Source organism: Mus caroli, chromosome 14 (genome assembly GCF_900094665.2).
Source record: "Mus caroli chromosome 14, CAROLI_EIJ_v1.1, whole genome shotgun sequence".
In the NCBI taxonomy this organism is placed as follows: Eukaryota; Metazoa; Chordata; class Mammalia; order Rodentia; family Muridae; genus Mus; species Mus caroli.
In genome coordinates, this window is record NC_034583.1 from 66,869,322 (window position 1) to 66,887,329 (window position 18,008).

At 41.0% G+C, this 18,008-nt stretch overlaps 1 protein-coding gene across 1 annotated transcript in view; it reads right to left on the minus strand.

Moving 5' to 3' along the window:
• The window catches only part of Gtf2f2 (general transcription factor IIF subunit 2), a 111,380-nt gene extending 94,237 nt beyond the window's left edge, over positions 1–17,143 (minus strand). The window contains exons 1-4 of the mRNA XM_021181786.2: positions 16,902–17,143; positions 13,978–14,051; positions 3,604–3,622; positions 2,319–2,463 (exon numbers count right to left, since the gene is read on the minus strand). Coding sequence (XP_021037445.1) covers positions 2,319–2,463; positions 3,604–3,622; positions 13,978–14,051; positions 16,902–16,967 — 304 coding nt within the window. The 5' untranslated portion in view covers positions 16,968–17,143. The remainder of the gene's footprint in view (positions 1–2,318; positions 2,464–3,603; positions 3,623–13,977; positions 14,052–16,901) is intronic.
• Between the last annotated feature and the right edge of the window lie 865 nt (positions 17,144–18,008).

The window sequence follows — 18,008 nt, forward strand, 5'->3', positions numbered from 1 at the left end:
AACATATTTATAATGTAATTGTAAATAATCCTTATTTCACAAAGAAATTAAAGGACAGAAAAGTACAAAGAAAGTCAAAGGCCACGACTTACAAAAGAAATAACCAGAAGAGAAAGCAAAACAATCTCATGTACAAATCAAGTTTCTCCTCCACACTAAGTGCCTTCAGTTCTACCAAGCGAGAACATACTGTCAAACTGGAATGCAGCTATCCTTCCATCTGTTCTGCTCTCTAAGCTCATACCCAAATGAAAATTAAGCTCTTCTCAGGAAATGGTCAAAATTTCATCCATCACAAGAAAAATACAAGAGCAAAAAGGCTGCATGATATCAAACACGCAGGTGGACAATCGCATCCTTTCCACACCCTGTGCCAAGATTATCTTGGAACCCCAGCACTGGGGGGAGCACACTTGCTACCAGAAATAGGAACACAAACGAGCACAAAGAGTATATACACTTAAGAACTCAAAGATGAAAACTAAAGAACAATTTTTTATTTTAACAATGCGTTAGTTTTCTAAATTACAACCAGAGCTAACTCATGCTTTGGAAAAATTAGTCTCATAGTTATAAAATACAGAAACAAGATACATGTTGTGCAAGGTATATTTGGGTCTTTTTGGAGCCTCTACCTCCAGAGTCATAGGAGCTCAGTCCTGTTGCTCAGTCCTAGACGCCTCACAGGACCAACAATCTTCAATCCCATCATTTCAAAGACTGACTTCAGACTGCTTGTACGTGCATGCACTGTGTCCTGAATAATTAACATAATATAAACAGCTATTGACCCCGCAGAGTCCCTTCCAACACAAATGTGTATTTTCCTCACCCTGTAGGTATAACGTTATTGTACACTGTGTAAAGATTATCCTTGTATTATTGAAATGCTGATTTCTCTGGCCCCCACATAGGATTGCAACCCAGACACAGCATTGTAATGCTTATTCTAAGAATCTCCCCTCTCAAGGTTTGTAAACACATTTCTCCCCATTTATTCTAAAACTGATCAGCCAATGAATGCAAAGGGAGAATAGGCGGGAACTTCTGATCCCAGCCTGGGGAGGGGTAGTAAGAGAGGAAGAGATTCACCACATGAAGAGGGCCCAGTGGACACCATGAGAACACGCTCGAAGCAGAGAGAGCAGATCACACTAAGATGCAAGTATCTTGGGGTTTTGGTTAGGAGGTAACCAGATTAGCTCAGAGGATTAGAATTGATAACTTCTCGGATATTGTGCTGTACAGCTTGCTAATAAGTCTTATAGTTTCTGTCTCATTTATTTGGGAGCTAGCTACGATAAAGAAAAAACAACCACTTTTAAAATTTCTCTAACACATAACAAATTAATATAGCATCAAAATAATAAAAGCAAAATCAATCCTTTAGCTCCGGCTTCACGTCTCTAAAAGTTATACTCATCAAGGAGAAAAAAAAGAGAAGAAGACTACATCAGTTTATGCAGCTACTGGAAATCCAACAGTGTACACAGGTTCTGGAAAGTGAATAGATCTGTTCACACGGTTACTAAAATCCAAGCTATGACAAAAGTGCTATGTGAGGTTTTTTTAAAACAGCAACATTTTCTTAGTATACATATCTTACAGCTTGCTTTAAAATGTTTACGATCCAACAATATTAATGTTTTCCTTTTACATAACCAATAACCTTCTGGAGAGGAGAAAATTAATTCTACTGAATAGAGGTGGGTGCTGCTTCAGTACAAGATAAAAGTAAAAAACTAACAAAACAAGCCAGCACAAGTTTCCCTCCATATTTAAGTAGCAAACTGAACGGATTGCTACTGGCAAACTAAACAAGGTCACACTGCTATCACACAGGATTTAAAACCATACTTCATTCATAGAATTTTCTAGACATTAACGCCAATAAAAGTTAATCTTTATAAAATACAAAGGCTTTCCAAACACAAAGCACACAAGCACAGGAAGGCAAACTAACTCATTCCCTAATACTAAGCACTATTTAAAGCCTAACTTACATTTGCTCTATATTAGTTCAGCAAATAGGGCTGCCTTAGCTTGGCAGGACTCAGATTCTTAGAGAGCAGCTCTTCCATCTGTTCTGCTCTATAAGTTTATACCCAAGGGGGAATTAAGCTCTTCTCAGGGAATGGTCAAAGTCTCATCACAAAAACAAAACAAAACAAACCTTCTAAGAGCAGAAAAGTGGCATGACACACAGGTAGACAAAACAGTAGGTGCTGTTTCCAACAAAGCAAAGAGGTGTGCAGGCCGAGACAGAAAGTCTATATAATACACGCAGGCATCATAGTGGATAATTCTGTCCCCCTTACCTGAGGAGCTCTCTGTAAACACTGTTAATGTCTGTCCGCCAACACTTTGCAAGACAAATGGGTGTTCTCTAGGAGCACTGACTGAAGCTGGTTTCCCACCGATGTCATGAATATTTGCTAGATCCTCGTTCAAAGTAAATGATACCTAAAGGCCAAATTAACCAAAGCTTACTAAAACAGACATTTATATTCAAAATATCTATACAAACATTTTGATTGTGAATTATTTTTTAAAACCTTTTTAAAGATGTGAGTCTCTTAATTATTTATTTCTTAAATGTCACCATGAAATCCTTAATTCTCAGTCATAAACAGAAGGTTTATCCCCACGTGTCATAATGATGAAGCTTGTCTACCAATGTCTTCTCTAGTCTGTGGCTCAAGAAGTCTTTCTAGAACAAGGCTAAAGTTACTTTTTTAGTGACACATCCTTAAGACCTAACATGTGCTTGGCACATAGAAGAAAAGCTGTGTAAGTATTTTTATACTGAAAAATCAACTGCACTTGAAAAATAAAAGAAGCAAGCTAGTTACTCTAAAAACCTTAAACAGTCAGTGCATAGAATAAACTCCATTTTTACATTAACAGCTATTGTATGAATATATAATATGTATTTTAAATACTTTAAAATATGCCGTTTAAAAAATAATTTCAATAATATTGTAAAGTATAAAAAGTATTCTTTCTAAATGATCTATTCCATATGCCATCACTCCCCTAAAGAATAACTATTATATTAAAAATATGTATAAAAATCAATAATTTTTTAACTAGACAGGAAGATCGTGAATTAACTATACAGCTACTATTATGATAGGTACCATATACATAGTATGAATTAGACTCAATGGTTCAAAATCTAACATCCTCAAAATTCCACACCAAATGTCTCTGTCCCACAGAAGATTAATGCTAAAGTATTCTGTTTCACAGTGCTGAAAGGGAAACATGCTCAAAATAAACTTCGAGGCCCTTTCATTCCTCCAAGGAGTACTTAACACCTGTATGTACTCATGACCATCAGATGTTCATTTCAAGTGGAATTTTCCAGAATGCAAACAACTACAAATAACTAAATATTCTCACTGTGGTTTGGCTGTTGCTGCTGATCTTTAAGAAACAGGATCTGAGGTGGCCCAGGCTGGCCTGGAACATGCTATGCAGCAGAGGATGCTCTTGAACTCTTGATCCACCCACCCCTTCATCCCAAGTGCTGGAATTACAGGAATGTACCACCATGCACAGCTCATGATTTCAGTAAATTTTTCATATAAATAATCTTACCTCAGTCCTTCCTTGATTTCTAAAAAGGAAAAAAAAATTTGAAATTACTTAGATTGCATGTTACTTTCAAATAGAAATAAAAGTCTAAAGACATGTCCATTCTTGTTCCATTAAACTTATTTCAGCTAATGTTTATCTTTTACTCATATCTGTAATCCTATTAAGAGTAACCTCATGTGTTTAGTTTATGAACTTGTATCATACACTATTAAAACCTCTCCTAGACTGGAGGCTCCAGGGAGTTTAGGGGTCTAGTGGGGTAGGGGCTGGGCGTAGGGACATCCTTGTGGAGACAGGGTGGCAGGGAGGAGGTATGGAATGGGGAACAGTCAGAGGGTGGACTGGGAGGGGAATAAAATCTGGAGTGTTATAAAAGACCCTCTCCTAATTATATTAACTAAATAATGATCTTATAATTCTTACTATCTCTAAGAATTTTTAGTCCAGTAGTGAATAAATGCATATCTTACTACTTCCTTTCTGAAAAGATTCCATTTACCTAGCAAAATCGTGTTTTGTAATGATGTAATTTATGTAGATAAGTGTCTTGCTTGCATGTAAGGATGAGCACTACTACATACATGCCTAGTGCCCAAAGAGCTCAGAAGAGGCTGTCAGAACCCTTGGAAATGGAGGTAAAGTAAAAATAGAGTTGTGAAGCACCATATGAGTGCTAGGGCCACACTTGGGCCAAGGGCTCTGAAATGCGGAGTCATCTCTAGCTCCTACCTAAGAAAATACTAAAATCATCACAAATAGATGATCATAACTCGCTAATAGAATGAAGCAAAGCAAGAAGAGTCGGGCTAGGGTGTAACTCAGTGGAAAGAGAGCACTGGTTTCAGTCCTAAGACCTCTCCTCCAAAAAAGAAAAGGGGAGGGAAGAAAAGAAAGAGGGAGGGAGGTGGGAAGAAGGGAAGGAGCGGATGAGGAAGAGAGGAAATAGAAAGAAGAGTTAAGTCTCAACTGTGGGAGGCCTTAAATATCACAGTCCACAGTTCTTTAGGCAATGAAGAACAAAAAGTAAAAACAAAAGCAAGTTCAAAGATGATCCAGCACACGTGACTCTCACCACAAGGTGCAAAGGTGAGGTAGAAACTGCTGTTGCTTCTCAAAACTCAGCTCCAACCCGCCTTCACTAAGTCCCTCAGTCACTGTTATTACTAATCTTCTATCTCTATCAAGCACTGGGAAGAAGCACTTTTGTCCCCAAAAGTCTCAAACTAGCCTACAATATCAGCCCATCAGGCAGGGCATGCCCTCTGGTGTAAGAGTAGCATGTTTGATACAGGAATATCAACGGCTCTTTGAATGGACAAGGCCCTTTCCACAAGAGGGGGATTCAAACCTGATACTGTAAACGTGATTGAAAACCCAAGGTTGATGGAGCTGAAAAGACAGCTCAGGGGGAGGGGCAGCCTTGAGTTGTGTATTCACTGAGGAGCTATGAGGCTCTAACAGATAGTTCCAAACACATGGTCATACAGATGATCCTGGATAAACACAGTAGACCTCTCAAAGAGCAAACCAAACACAAAACAATAAGATCATTACTGTGGGAAAGGAGGAGTGATATGGGTGGTAGATTAGAGAAGTGAGGTTCTCAGAATGCATGTTATACATGAATGAAATTATCAAAGAACCGAGTAAAAGTTTAAAGACACAAGCTAATGAAAATAGCTAAATCCATAAAGAACTATATATAAACAAGCATCTTGTCAAATACGACAAATAGAAGGCACAGGTCCTTGTGCTCACAGATCAAGCACTAGGGAAACCAGGAATGTTAAACACCCAGGGTTGTCCCTTCAAGAGAACAGAGGCATAATCTGTTTTCCACTCAGAAAGTTGGGAATGTATTAATTAATAGCCTGGTGACATGTGTTATCACTACACAGCCGGACAATATCTGACTCCCCTAGACTCTTGCATTATCTCAGTCATTCCTCCTTAGAGCTTTATCATGAGCATTTTCCTCAGTCAATAGAACCCACCTGTGGTTTGAGTGCGAATGGCCCATATAAACTCAAAGATTTGAATATTCACCAGGGAGTAGCATTATTTAAAAGAATTAGTAGGTGTGGCCTTGTTGGAGGAAGTTTGACACTGGGGATAAGCTTTGAGGTTCTAAAAAGCCCATTTCAAGTCCAGTCTCTCTCATCCTGATGCCTACAGGTTCAAATATAAAACTCTCAGCTACTTCTTTAGCACTGTGCCACCATGCTCCTAACCATGAGAATGGACTAAATCTCTGAAACCTCTGGAACTAAATGCTTTGCCTTTATAAGAGCTGCCTTGGTCACAGTGTCTCTTCACAGCAATAGACACCACTAAGACACAAGTTAGTACCAGGGACTGGGCTGTTGGGATGTGGTCTTTGGGTTAGAAAAGCAATGGAATGTTGTAAGTGTGGTGATTTGAACTGTGTGGGCAGGCCTAGCTCACAAGCTTTCAGAGGAGATGAATGTTAGGATGTGGCCTAGAGACTGATCTTGTTCTGTTCTTGATATTTCAGTGAAGAATGTGGCTTTCTGAACGCAAAAGTCCCAGAAAAAAAAATGAAAGTTTGACCCAGGTGGTGGTAAATGGAGGAAGAAGTGCACATGAGTTGTGGAGCTGTCAGAACTGATAGCAGAGGGAATGACTGGAGGTGGGCAACAAGTGAAAAAGGGTGGGTTAAAGATCAGACTGACATTTCCAGTCTGGAAAACTAGAAAATCACCCAGATGCAATTAGGGAATAAGGAGGGGTAATTCCTTTTTACATAATTACTGCAGCAATTTAGCTAGAATGAGGACAGATTAATGAGCTCTGACAGGTTAACTTCACTGGAAGCAAAAGCTGTTGTTGAAAAAGTTTTTTAAAAAGTAAATACATAGCCGGGCAGTGGCGCACGCCTTTAACCCCAGCACTCAGGAGGCAGAGGCAGGCAGATTTCTGAGTTCGAGGCCTGGTCTACAAAGTGAGTTCCAGGACAGCCAGGACTACACAGAGAAACCCTGTCTTGAAAAAACAAACAAACAAAAAAGAAATACATATTCCTTTGCCTTTGTATGTGTTAATGAAGTAAACAAGACTTTATTGTTCCACATTAAATCTAACATGTATCTTTTGTCTAAAGATCTGTGGCCAAAATGGATAACACCAACTAGTTTTATAACAGTATCTTCAGAAAGCAATGAGGTAAACACCTGGCCCAACCTTCAGAGTTTATTAAAATACTATATATTTCCCCTTCCTCCTTCACTACTCTGAGCCATTTCCCAACACCCACAACACTTCAAGCTCCACTCATTCTTGCTTAAAAAAAAAAAAAAAAAAAGGCAGGTGTAGTGGCCAACACCTTTAATTCCAGCATTCAGGATGCAGAGGCAAGAGGATCTCTGGAGTTCCAGGCCAGCCTGGTCTAGAAAGTGAGTCCAGAACAGCCAGGACTCTGTTACACAGAGAAACTGACTCAAGACAACTCCTCCCCCACTCCCAACCCCACCCCACCCCCAAAAAAATCACGGCTCTGTTCTTTACTTTCAAAGTATTTCTTGGATCTGACACCAAAAAGGCATAAGTTCTTACTGTCATTGATAGACACTTAAGAAAACCAAACAAATACTATGAAATCATCAACCACACTGGAGGAGAACAATGAAGCTCACAAGCCATTGGTTCATGGGATAAATTCCTAGAAATTGATGAGACTGCTGAGATCAGGGCAAGAATATTTTATTTATTATTCATCTTTTACTCTCATTATCCCAACCCTCAGCTGAGTCTGTCAGTCTCACTGTGTGCCTGTGTCTGTCTGTGATGGCAGCAGTAAGAACTAAAAACAATGCTGAGCTAGCTATAAGTACCTACCAGGGAATAGTGACTTACAACTCCATTTTGTAGTGCGCAGCATTACTGTGTAATGTGTATGCTGCTTATGTTGCTCTATGTATAGATACACATAAACACTGTCTTTCCAACAGTTTGTGCCAATTTAAATGCTGTCAGCAGTGTAAATTTATTTTGAATTCATTCGGTTTTTATCTCATTGATTTATTTGCAGACATTTATTATTAATAGGCCCCAAATGATCTGAGATCTGAGTCTATTAAGAAATAAAGCAAGAAATCAAGTATCTCTGAAAAGACATAGAAGTATAGGACTCAAGATTTTAGGTAAAATGCAGCACAAACAGAGAAAACTGAGGTGCTCTGAGGCAAGATGGTAGGTATTGTAGAAGAAGCTAAAGCAGACTATAAACTCAGGTGGGATGGTGGACGCCCAAAAGCGCAAAATAATCCAAGTACAGGGGGGAATCAGGACATCTCATAAACTTACTTACATAAATAGCCCTATGTCCAACTGTCTAACTTTGGAGTCACTCAGCACAGTCACAGATGCACTCTCTGTTTCTCAGGTACTAAATGGGAACCAAATTTGAGGAAAGTTGCTCCCAACCCCAGCTGCATGCTTCTTCCCTCCCTTCTGCTTCTCTGTCTCTCCACCCCACAGCCTATCTGTGCAGAGATAATCCAGCTTACTGTGTAGATCTTCCTAGCTTCTGGCCTATGCTGCAGCACTCTCTCCTTGGCCTCAGAAAAACTGGAATAGAGAGGTCCATTTGTACCACATAGTGCCTACTGTCCAGTCTGTTTGTGATATATGCTATGACTTACCAACTAGGCACTTTAAATATATAAAGTGAACTTGAGGAATTAATACATTTCCTTTTAACAGATAAGAAGACAGGGGGGCAAGCTGCTTGTGGACGTTGTACATCGTGGTGCGGAGCCTAGTGCGCACCACGNTGTACAACGTCCACAAGCAGAATTCAATACCACACATCCCCCAACACATATACATAGGCAACTGTAAACTGGATATGTCTCCTCTTAAGAATCAATAATTGATCATACATCTTGTAGTCACAAAAATATTAAAGTAACTTACCTGGAATGTTCTCTCAATAGTCCTAAATCATTCAAATGTCCCATGCTCCTCATGGGTGTCTACTGAAACACTCCTCCCACCACTCCACTGGGTGAACTTAGCTGCTCACTTCTCTCTAAGAGCAACGAAACATGCGGTCTGCACTGTGAGCTAACTAGTAAAAAGAAGAGTGAGGCTATCACCTCAACTCATTCTAAACAAGCACCTTTTAACAGATAAGAAGACAGGGGGGCAAGTAACTGTGTTTGTTTAAATAGGTTCAGCCCTTCATAGACTCATGAGTTTGAATGCTTGGCCCATGGAGAGTGCCACTATTAGGAAGTGTGGTCTCGTTAGAGTAGGTGTGACCTTGTTACTTTATTGGAGTATTGGTGTTACTTTATTGGAGATGTCAGTTTACAACCATAAGAATATGATGACTTAAAATATGCAGGATATTGACTGAAACTCTGGTAATTTAGTCACATGCACTGTTAAGCTACTCCTCAGCCAGTCTACATTTACCAAGAGTGAACTTAGTACTTCTGCATCAGCTAGGAATATGAGCAAGGCACACAGAAGAATGCAGTCTACTGGGGCCAGCTGTTTTCCAGCATCTCTCCAGCAATCCCAGGGAACTGGGATTAATGTAGCTGTGCTATTAGTAAAGAGGCTCTACCTTCTATAAGGTAAGACTATGTGTCATTTTGGGTAGATAGACACCAACTAAAAGACTGCCCTCCCCCCTTAAAGGAAATTCTGGCCTGTTTACTTTCTCTTCACTGTAATTTATTCAAGTGATTTCAAGTTACTTCTACTAAGGATTTCTTTCTAAAAAGACCCAAGGTACAGGGGCACTAGCCATGTAGTCAAGGGAAGAGATAAAGGAAAACAGTGATAATAAACCAAAGCCTTGAGCCTCACTCAACAGCAAATGACAACACAATCCAAGTTCTGTGCTATGTTCTGAAATTAGCAACCCCAAGCCTAAGGAGTCTGAGAATTCAGTGGAATAAACAAAGATGCTTCAAAATTGCATCCATATGTTACACATCCAAAATAATCAGGATGCAATCTAGAGGCTTCCACACCAAACTGTCACCACCTCCAAAGAGTGTGAATGGGAAATACAGATGACTTTTTTATTTTGTATTAAGGTGATTTTTTTTAAAAATACAACAAAAGGGAATGTATTATTTATGTAAAAAAAAAACCTCACATATACACAGTCTTTCTATGGGACTTCATGTGTGCAAAGGCCAACAATACCATTTTATACGTAAAAACTTGGGCTGGTAACACATGACACACACATTGCACAAAATAACATTTAGGTAACCACCATTTATTATCAAAACTAGGATACTCAGGGACATGAAACTGGACACTTCAATAACTACCCAGGGAAAGCTATCAACTGGGACTGATCCAAGCAAGCCTGTAGGTATGGCTAACCTATGAATAGTAGATACCATTATGTAAGCCATCTGCTTTAAAATATAGGGAATAGGTAGCTTGAAATTTCCTACCAAAAAAAGTGCAAGGAGTAGTGGAGTTGGCCTGGTCTAGCTGCCTTAAGAGGCATGCATCATAGGTTTTTCAAGTTAGATTCCTTGGCTGCTGGGGCATTAGTTCCTGAAAAAGCAAGGCACTGCCTTAGACAGTGAAGACTTCAGGCCATCTGTGTATCTCTTCGAAATCAGTGAAAGCACATAGAACAGTGGTTCTCAGGTTTCCTAGTGCCATAACCCTTTAAAACACAGTTCCTCATCTTGTAATGACCATAAAAAGATCTTCATCAATGTAATTTTGCTACGGTTATGAACTGTAATGTAAAACATACCCATTTCGGATGGTCTTAGGTGATCCCTGTAAAAGGGTCATCCAGCCCCAAAGGATCGAACTACTGATATAGAAGTTTGGCTGAAAAATTAGTCTTAGACATTAATCTTGTATGCCCCATGTAGCTTGCAACCATGATTGTATCCTGGCAACCACCATTATATTTTGTTTTGATAAGTGTATAAAAAGTTTGATGGCTTCAGCTGTCTCAGTCTTGCTGAGGTCCCTCTGAGTTGCTCTGACTGACACTCCCTCTGACCATAATCAGTTACTCCTGGCTCGGCAGGTAAGCACCGACACTTAAACCAATGAAGAACTCAAGTACAGCCATCTCCACTTGAACATCACCTCTAACATCTCATTTCAGTGGTCAATGCAGCACTAGGGGCTTGCATGACTTCCCTGAACCTAGCTCCTGTCTGTCTCAGTCTGTCACACTAAGAGAGATCAGACATTCCTCCAACAAGCACGGTCTTTGTACAGGTTTACAGAAATGTAATCTAGAGTTTTCAAAGTCCTAAGCTTGTATTGTCTTATAATCTGCCCTATGGATTGGAGAACCATTAATGCTAACATTCACACTTCACAAACAAGAAAGCTAAGGCTTAAAGTAAGTCCCAAAACCAACAACTACACACAAGTCCCACCAGGACAAGGGGTTCAGTGTATAAGTGCACAACCACACAAGAAACAAAGAACTTCAAGACAGAACTTCAAGTAAGACAAAGTGTAGGCAAAATGTTTTTGTGCACTATGTAAAGATTATCCTTGTAGCATTCAAATGCTGATTTTTCTGCCCCATATCTTGTTGCAATCTGGACATGGCATTATAATGCTTATTCCAACCATCTTCTGTCTCAAGTTTGTGTAAACATTGCTCCCCATTTATTCTCTGAGTTGTCAATAAAAGCTGATCAGCCAATGGCTGGGCAGAACTTCCACCAGTGGGGAGTGGGGTGGGGATAGGGATTATCCAGAAGGAAGGGGTCCTAGAGACATCATGGGAACATATACCCACAGCCCAGAGAGCCAAGCCAATACTAAAATGCAAGTACCTTAGGGATTTGGGCTGGGAGGGAGTCAGATTAGCTTAAAGGATTAAAACAGATCAATGACTACCCAGGAATTGTATAGCAAAGCTTGATTAAAAAAAAAAAAAATCTAGTGTCGCCGGGCAGTGGAGGCTCACACCTTTAACCCCAGCACTTGGGAGGCAGAGGCAGGTGGATTTCTGAGTTCAAGGACAGCCTGGTCTACAGAGTGAGTTCCAGGACAGAGCTATATACAGAGAAACCCTGTTTGGGGGGGGGGGGGTGTTGGGAGAAAAAAAATCTAGTGTCTCTGTCTCATTCATTTGATAGCTAGTCAGGGATAGAGAAATACTGTCACTTTTTAAAAGGAATTTACAACAAAGAACTAAGGGGAGAAAAAAATGAAGGTATCAAGTTTCTTAAAGACAAGTCTCATCAAGTAAGAAATCTAAAAAATTTAACTCCAGAACTACATGTCTTTCTTGAAGCAGCTTTAAAATGGTCCCTGAAAAGTTGATCTCTCAGATACTTCTGACAGAACCAGGAAGTAATTACTAAGCCTGAGAGTCTCTTGAGACACTAAAGCAGGAATATAGAAGAGATTGAACATTTGGCATTTAAAGCTAGAAGAGATGAGGCCACTTCAAAAAAAAAATTGAAAAGAGACAAGAACTGATGACTGAGAGGAGGATCATGTAAACTAAGATGCTGAGATGGGGCGTCGGGGAGCCTAGCAAAAGGTCCATAGGAGACAATGAAGGAAGAGGACAGCAGAGTGTTGTCCTGATGGGATGGGATACCAGTTTAACGGCCTTGTCAAGTCTGATGCGGGTCAATCAAGACAGCTGCTATATAGATGTGTAATAAAATTTTTACAGGGAAAAAGAAAATTGGTGTTGAAATCTGTTTCCAGCCCTTGAATGTGGTTTTGGCCAATAAGATTTTAGCGAACAGACAGAAGTACCCTTGTACTTGTAGGCCCTCTTTTCGTTTGCAATTGTGAACTCTCAGCACCATATGAAAGAATATGCTGGAGATGAAACAGATGGCCCCTGCCCAGCTGATACCAAGCCACTCAGTGCTTAACAAGGCCAGGCCAGTCAAGAAGGCCTTCCAGCTCAGCCCTGACCAGAAAAAAGATCCAGAAAATTCTGAACAAATAAAATATTTTTTGTTCTAAGTGACCAAAAATTTTTAGTTTTGTTATGAAACAAAAACTAATTGATAAAGGTGGGGACATTAGTAACAGATGACAGCTATTTCAATGAAGTACTAGGCTTGAGAAAGTCAGTGGAGTTGGATTAAAAGTAGCTAGACAAGGGGCTGGGAAGACAGTTTAACAGTCAAGAGTACTAGCTGCTCCTCCAGATGACCTGGGTTCAATTTCCAGCATCCTCACAGTGCTTAACTACTGTCTATAACTCCAGTTCCACGAGATCAGATGCCTTCTTCTGGTCTCTTCAAGTACCAGGCAAACAGTTAGTGCATACCAGCAAAAACATCGTATGTATAAAATAATCTTTTTTAAGTGAACAGATTAAGTCAGGCATGGTGGTGCACGCCTTTAATCCCAGCACTCAGGAGGCAGAGGCATGCAGATCTCTGAGTTCAGGGCCACCCCGACCTACATACAGCGCAAGTGCCAGGACACCTAGAGCTACATAGAAAAACCTTGACTTGAAAAAAAAAACTAAACAAACAAATGAAGTGACTGGATACGGGATAGAGAAGAAGCCCGGTGAGAGCATGTTTTCTAACATGGAGAACCTAGATTCAATCTCTCTTATAGAACACAAAGTCTCAGGCACATTAGATGCTCCCTACGTCCTTCCATAGCCCTTTTACCAGGGACGACAGTGGCAAAGTCCATCCATCAACGTACTTTCTAGGGCTGGAGAGATGGCTCAGCAGTTAAGAGCACTGACTGCTCTTCCAGAGGTTCTGAGGTTCAATTCCCAGCAACCATATGGTGGCTCACAACCAAATGTAATGAGACCTGACGCCCTCTTCTGCTATGTCTGAAGACAGCTACAGTGTACTTACATATAATAATAAATAAATCTCCGGGTTGGAGCGAGCAGAGCCAGAGCGAGCAGAGGTCCTGAATTCAATTCCCAGCAACCACATGATGGCTCACAACCATCTGTACAGCTACAGTGTACTCATGTACATAAAAAATAAATAAATAAATAAATAATTTTTTTAAACAAAAGTACTTTCTAGGTATGCCTAACCCAAGCACACTTCTGCACACCACGAACAGATAGAAGGATGGGGAAACCGTATCATCTGCTCCTTCACTACTAGTAAGCTTCACCAATAAATTTAGCTTTATAGTCACACTACTTATCACACATGCACAAGCCTGTCTCCTCACAGAATATATAAATACACCATAACCTGCTTTAACATGCCCAGTAACTCTTACCTTCTCAGTAAATTCTCTAAGAATATAATCACATTCAAAAGCCATTATAAACATTTTTAAAAACAACAGCTTTAAAAAATGTATAGTTTATGTGCTATACATATATACTAACTACATGTGTGTATATAGTACATTTATATAAATATATAAATAACTTACTTGGCAATCCTCAGTTTCCCAACTTCACCTCTTCCAGAGGCTTTTGCCCATTGCTGGGACAAATATTTAGGAACCTAAAATAAAGCAAAACATTTCACAGATGCTGTACCCAGGGATCAAATACCTTCCCCGGGGTTATACAATTAGCAAATGACAGAGCACGATTCAAGGCCAAGCCATCTCAAGGGATTTTGTTCTTAACCATAAAAATACTGTGTCTAAAACCAGATACAGAAGTAACCGGAGGTTAAATTCTAAGATGGAAAAATATATTAATTCTCTAATAAATAATCTGCCTCTGTTCTTCACATAAGTAGCTTAGACCTTTCAGCTATCCTGTTATGAGAAGCAAAGAAGAGACTTTTAATAGAACACGAAGCATATGTGTTGTGGAGAGTAAGTATTCACTGACTGTCAGTTGTCAACATTAGTTCTCGTAGGAATAACAACGTGATCACAATGAATTCAGACTGAGACATAGGGTGTTGGGGCTGCAAAGGGGAAACAAGGAAGTCTAGCAAGATTATGGGAGGGGGGGTGCAGTACTTTGATTACAGTTAAAGTTTTTTTTTTAAAAAAGGAGTAAAAAAAAAAAAAAATCCTATTAACTTACTAGAGTACCAAAGTGTGTCAGATGATAGGCCTGAGGCTGGAAAAGAGAAGGTTGAGGAGACAATTCTGTCAGACTCCTTGTAGGCTTTCTATCCCCACCACCCACTCATCTCCTCAGCACTCTAAACTCAAAGTACTCTCCCTTGTCTACAGATATGAAAACCGAATCTAGGGCTAGTGATACAACTCAGAAATAAAGCTAGGTGAGACTGGACAGTGTATCTCAAAATACCATATCGACTTTTTAATGGTTTTGCTATTTAAGTTTGATAGGGCTGGAAAGATGGTTCAGCTTTAAAGCACTGACTGTTCTTCCAGAGGACCTGGGTTCAATTCCCAGTACCCACATGGCAGCTCATAACCAGCCATACCTGTAATACCAGAGGATCCAATGCCTTCTTCTGGTTTCTGGGTCTTACTACAATCCCCTGACTCAATGTAGACCAGGCTAACTTCGCAAGCACTAAGATTAAAGGTGTGCACACCAGAGTCGAGTCTATTTGGTAGCTCTGCTTTATCTAAGATATCTATTTATGTATTTATCTAATATAACCACACAACCACAGGTGCTCTAACACACACCTAGGTGGGAGAATTACCATGATTTGATGGCCAGCCTGGGCTACACAGAGACTTCCAGGCCAGCCTCAACTAAGAAAGGAAGAGAGAGAGGGGGAGATGAAGAGAGAGGGAGAGAAGGGAAGAGAAAGGAAAGGAGAGAATAGGTTTTCATTTTTCCTGTTACTTACAACCCTTTGCTGTATTCTCTGTTTTAATCAGACTTAGTCACTGTGACCAAATATCTGACAGAAACAATTTAAGATTTATTTTGCACTGGGTATCTCAGTTTCTATCCGTCATGGTGGGAAAAACAAGGAAAAGCACTGCAGCTCACTCCACAGTGGCCATGATATAGAGGAGATACAGAGAGGGCCAGGGCAGCCCTAAGAACATACAGCCAGTATCTACTTCTTCCAACTAGGCCCCGCCCCACTGCCTTTCACTGCCTCCCAGAGAAGCCACATTATAAATCCACCAACAGAGTATCTAATCCCTTAATTAGATCATAGCCCTTGTGACCTACTTTGCCTCCAGAAACAGCACTAGAAACACCCAGAGGCGAGTTTCATTAATCGCCGATGAAACTGACAGGACTAACTCCTACCCACTTTAGTTTGTGTCTCTTTGAGATACAGCCTTTTCTTTTTCTTTTTGGTTTTTCGAGACAGGGTTTCTCTGTATAGCTCTGGCTGTCCTGGAACTAACTCACCTGCCTCTCCCTCCCGAGTGCTGGGATCAAAGGCGTGCGCCTTTTCAATTTCTTATATTCATCACATATTGGAAAAGTAATATGTGCCAAACACTAATCAAAGTGCAAAGAAAGTGACTTGGGGGTAGGGGCATCAACACTGGATACAGACAGGTACAAAGGAGCACTAGAAACTGTTCAGGGGTTTGAAGAACTTAACACAGTCTGCTGTGCTGGCAAACTATGAGAGCTGTTTCAGAGAAAAGGACAGGAAGAAACACCTTGTCTTGATGAGAACTCAGCCATGGACTTAAAACACTCATTACAAAGATAAATCATTTATAAACCAAGTTTGGAAAACTTTCATGATCCCATTTAAATATGGCTTTTCAGAATGAGATTCCCCACAGAGCCTCCCACCTCAAATAAAAAAAGTGACCCGAATAGATAGCGACCACTGGGGCAAACGAGGTCTGCCACATGACCATTTAAAACATTTACTGATGAATCCTAAACTCGCTCTTTAAAAACACGAAGTCAACAACTTCTCTTTGAATTCAGAACTTCTAGGTCTTTCGAAGGCTCCAATTGGATTACCAACCCAGGCAACACTTTAGCCGTGTAAAGCGACAGGAGTCTACATGGCGAGTTCCAGGCTAGCCAAGTCTACACAGAGATTGTTTCAAAACAACAACAGAATACACAGGGACCAGCTCCACTTTGTGGTCCAGAAAACTGTACGGAATATCTATTCAACTAATTTATACACGTTCATAACTAAAGTTAACCTTACCAAAAAGAAAATCGTAAGGACTTCTCCGACCTGGGGTAAAATTTACTGCCCACTCGGGGACCATCGGGTCAGGACACCAAGAAGGCCAGGTCTTGGCGGTAAAGAGAGTTAGTTCCATGGTGGGCGGATGAAATTGAGAGACGGCCCGAAAGTAACTTCTCCAACCTGCAAACGGACGCAACAGCGACCCGCTTCTCAGAACAGCGGTGGCCCGAGCAAGACCGACCCAGAACTTTCCGAAGCGCCCCGCGGGGCTCGCGTCTCACTCACCTTGACCAGCCACACGCCGGTGTTCTGTTTGGCGCCCGTCAGATCGAGTTCCCCGCGCTCCGCCATAAGCTTGTCGCGTGAGGCGGCGTGAAGTGCGCGCACAAGCAGTGGTCCCGGCGCTGAAAGGCAGAGAGCGACAGTCCAGAGCCGGCCACGAGAGTAAGTAGTCCGCGAAAAGCCGGCGTCGCACACCGCCCAGGAACCAGGAACTTAGATGAGAAGAACACGCCGCCGAATGAAGAACTGCGCCTGCGCACGACTACGTCAGAACAGCGCGCCGAGAGGGACAAACTTCCTGCTCCGGCAATTTCCTAGATGGGCGTGACTCCTGGCAACGTGCAATCTTGGGATTCCAGTGCTGGGAAAGAAAGAGCCTAATCCTGAACCGTGCGTTTAGAGAAAAGGTGACAAAGTGGAAAAATTAAGGTTTAGACAAACAAAAGCTGTGTGTATTTATACCCAACCCTAGATAAAGAAGCTAGGCATTTTAAGGACAAACTTGGGGGTAAAAAAAAGTCACTTTCTTGGCCCAATTATCATTGGCACAAGTGGGCACTAGAGTACAAGTGAGTATGCTGGACACATGCCTTTTCGAGGCATAAAAATCAGTTCACACCGTGCAAGTAGCATACACTCTTTCAGACGCCGAAACCTGAATGCCATCTAATTGAGTCGGTAAGACCCACCATGTAAGAAACAGATCTGATTATCCAACTGCCCTGCTTAAACAGTTTCCGGTTGCAGAATATTGAATCACATTATGAGCCCCGAGATTGTGAACTGGAAGAATCTGTTAATAACTGTGGCTCAGCCTTTGATCCTAGAACTTTCTGTTTACTGTAAACAAGTATATGTAGCCTGGCTCACCCCTACCTAGCGCGCACATTGATCCAAGAGCTAAATAAAGTCAACCCTAGATCAGGAGGCAGAACGAGTAGCCAGCTGACAAGAGAGTGAACGTGAGCAAGAGAAAGGAGAGAGTTTGAGTTGAAGGGTATTTATTACGGAGAAGGGGCTTTTCCTTCTGAGAAGTCGGTGGAGGGGGAAGGTCAGCTGAGTACTTTCTTTGCTTCTTAGAGTTAGCAGGCTTTCACCGCAGCTTCTAGC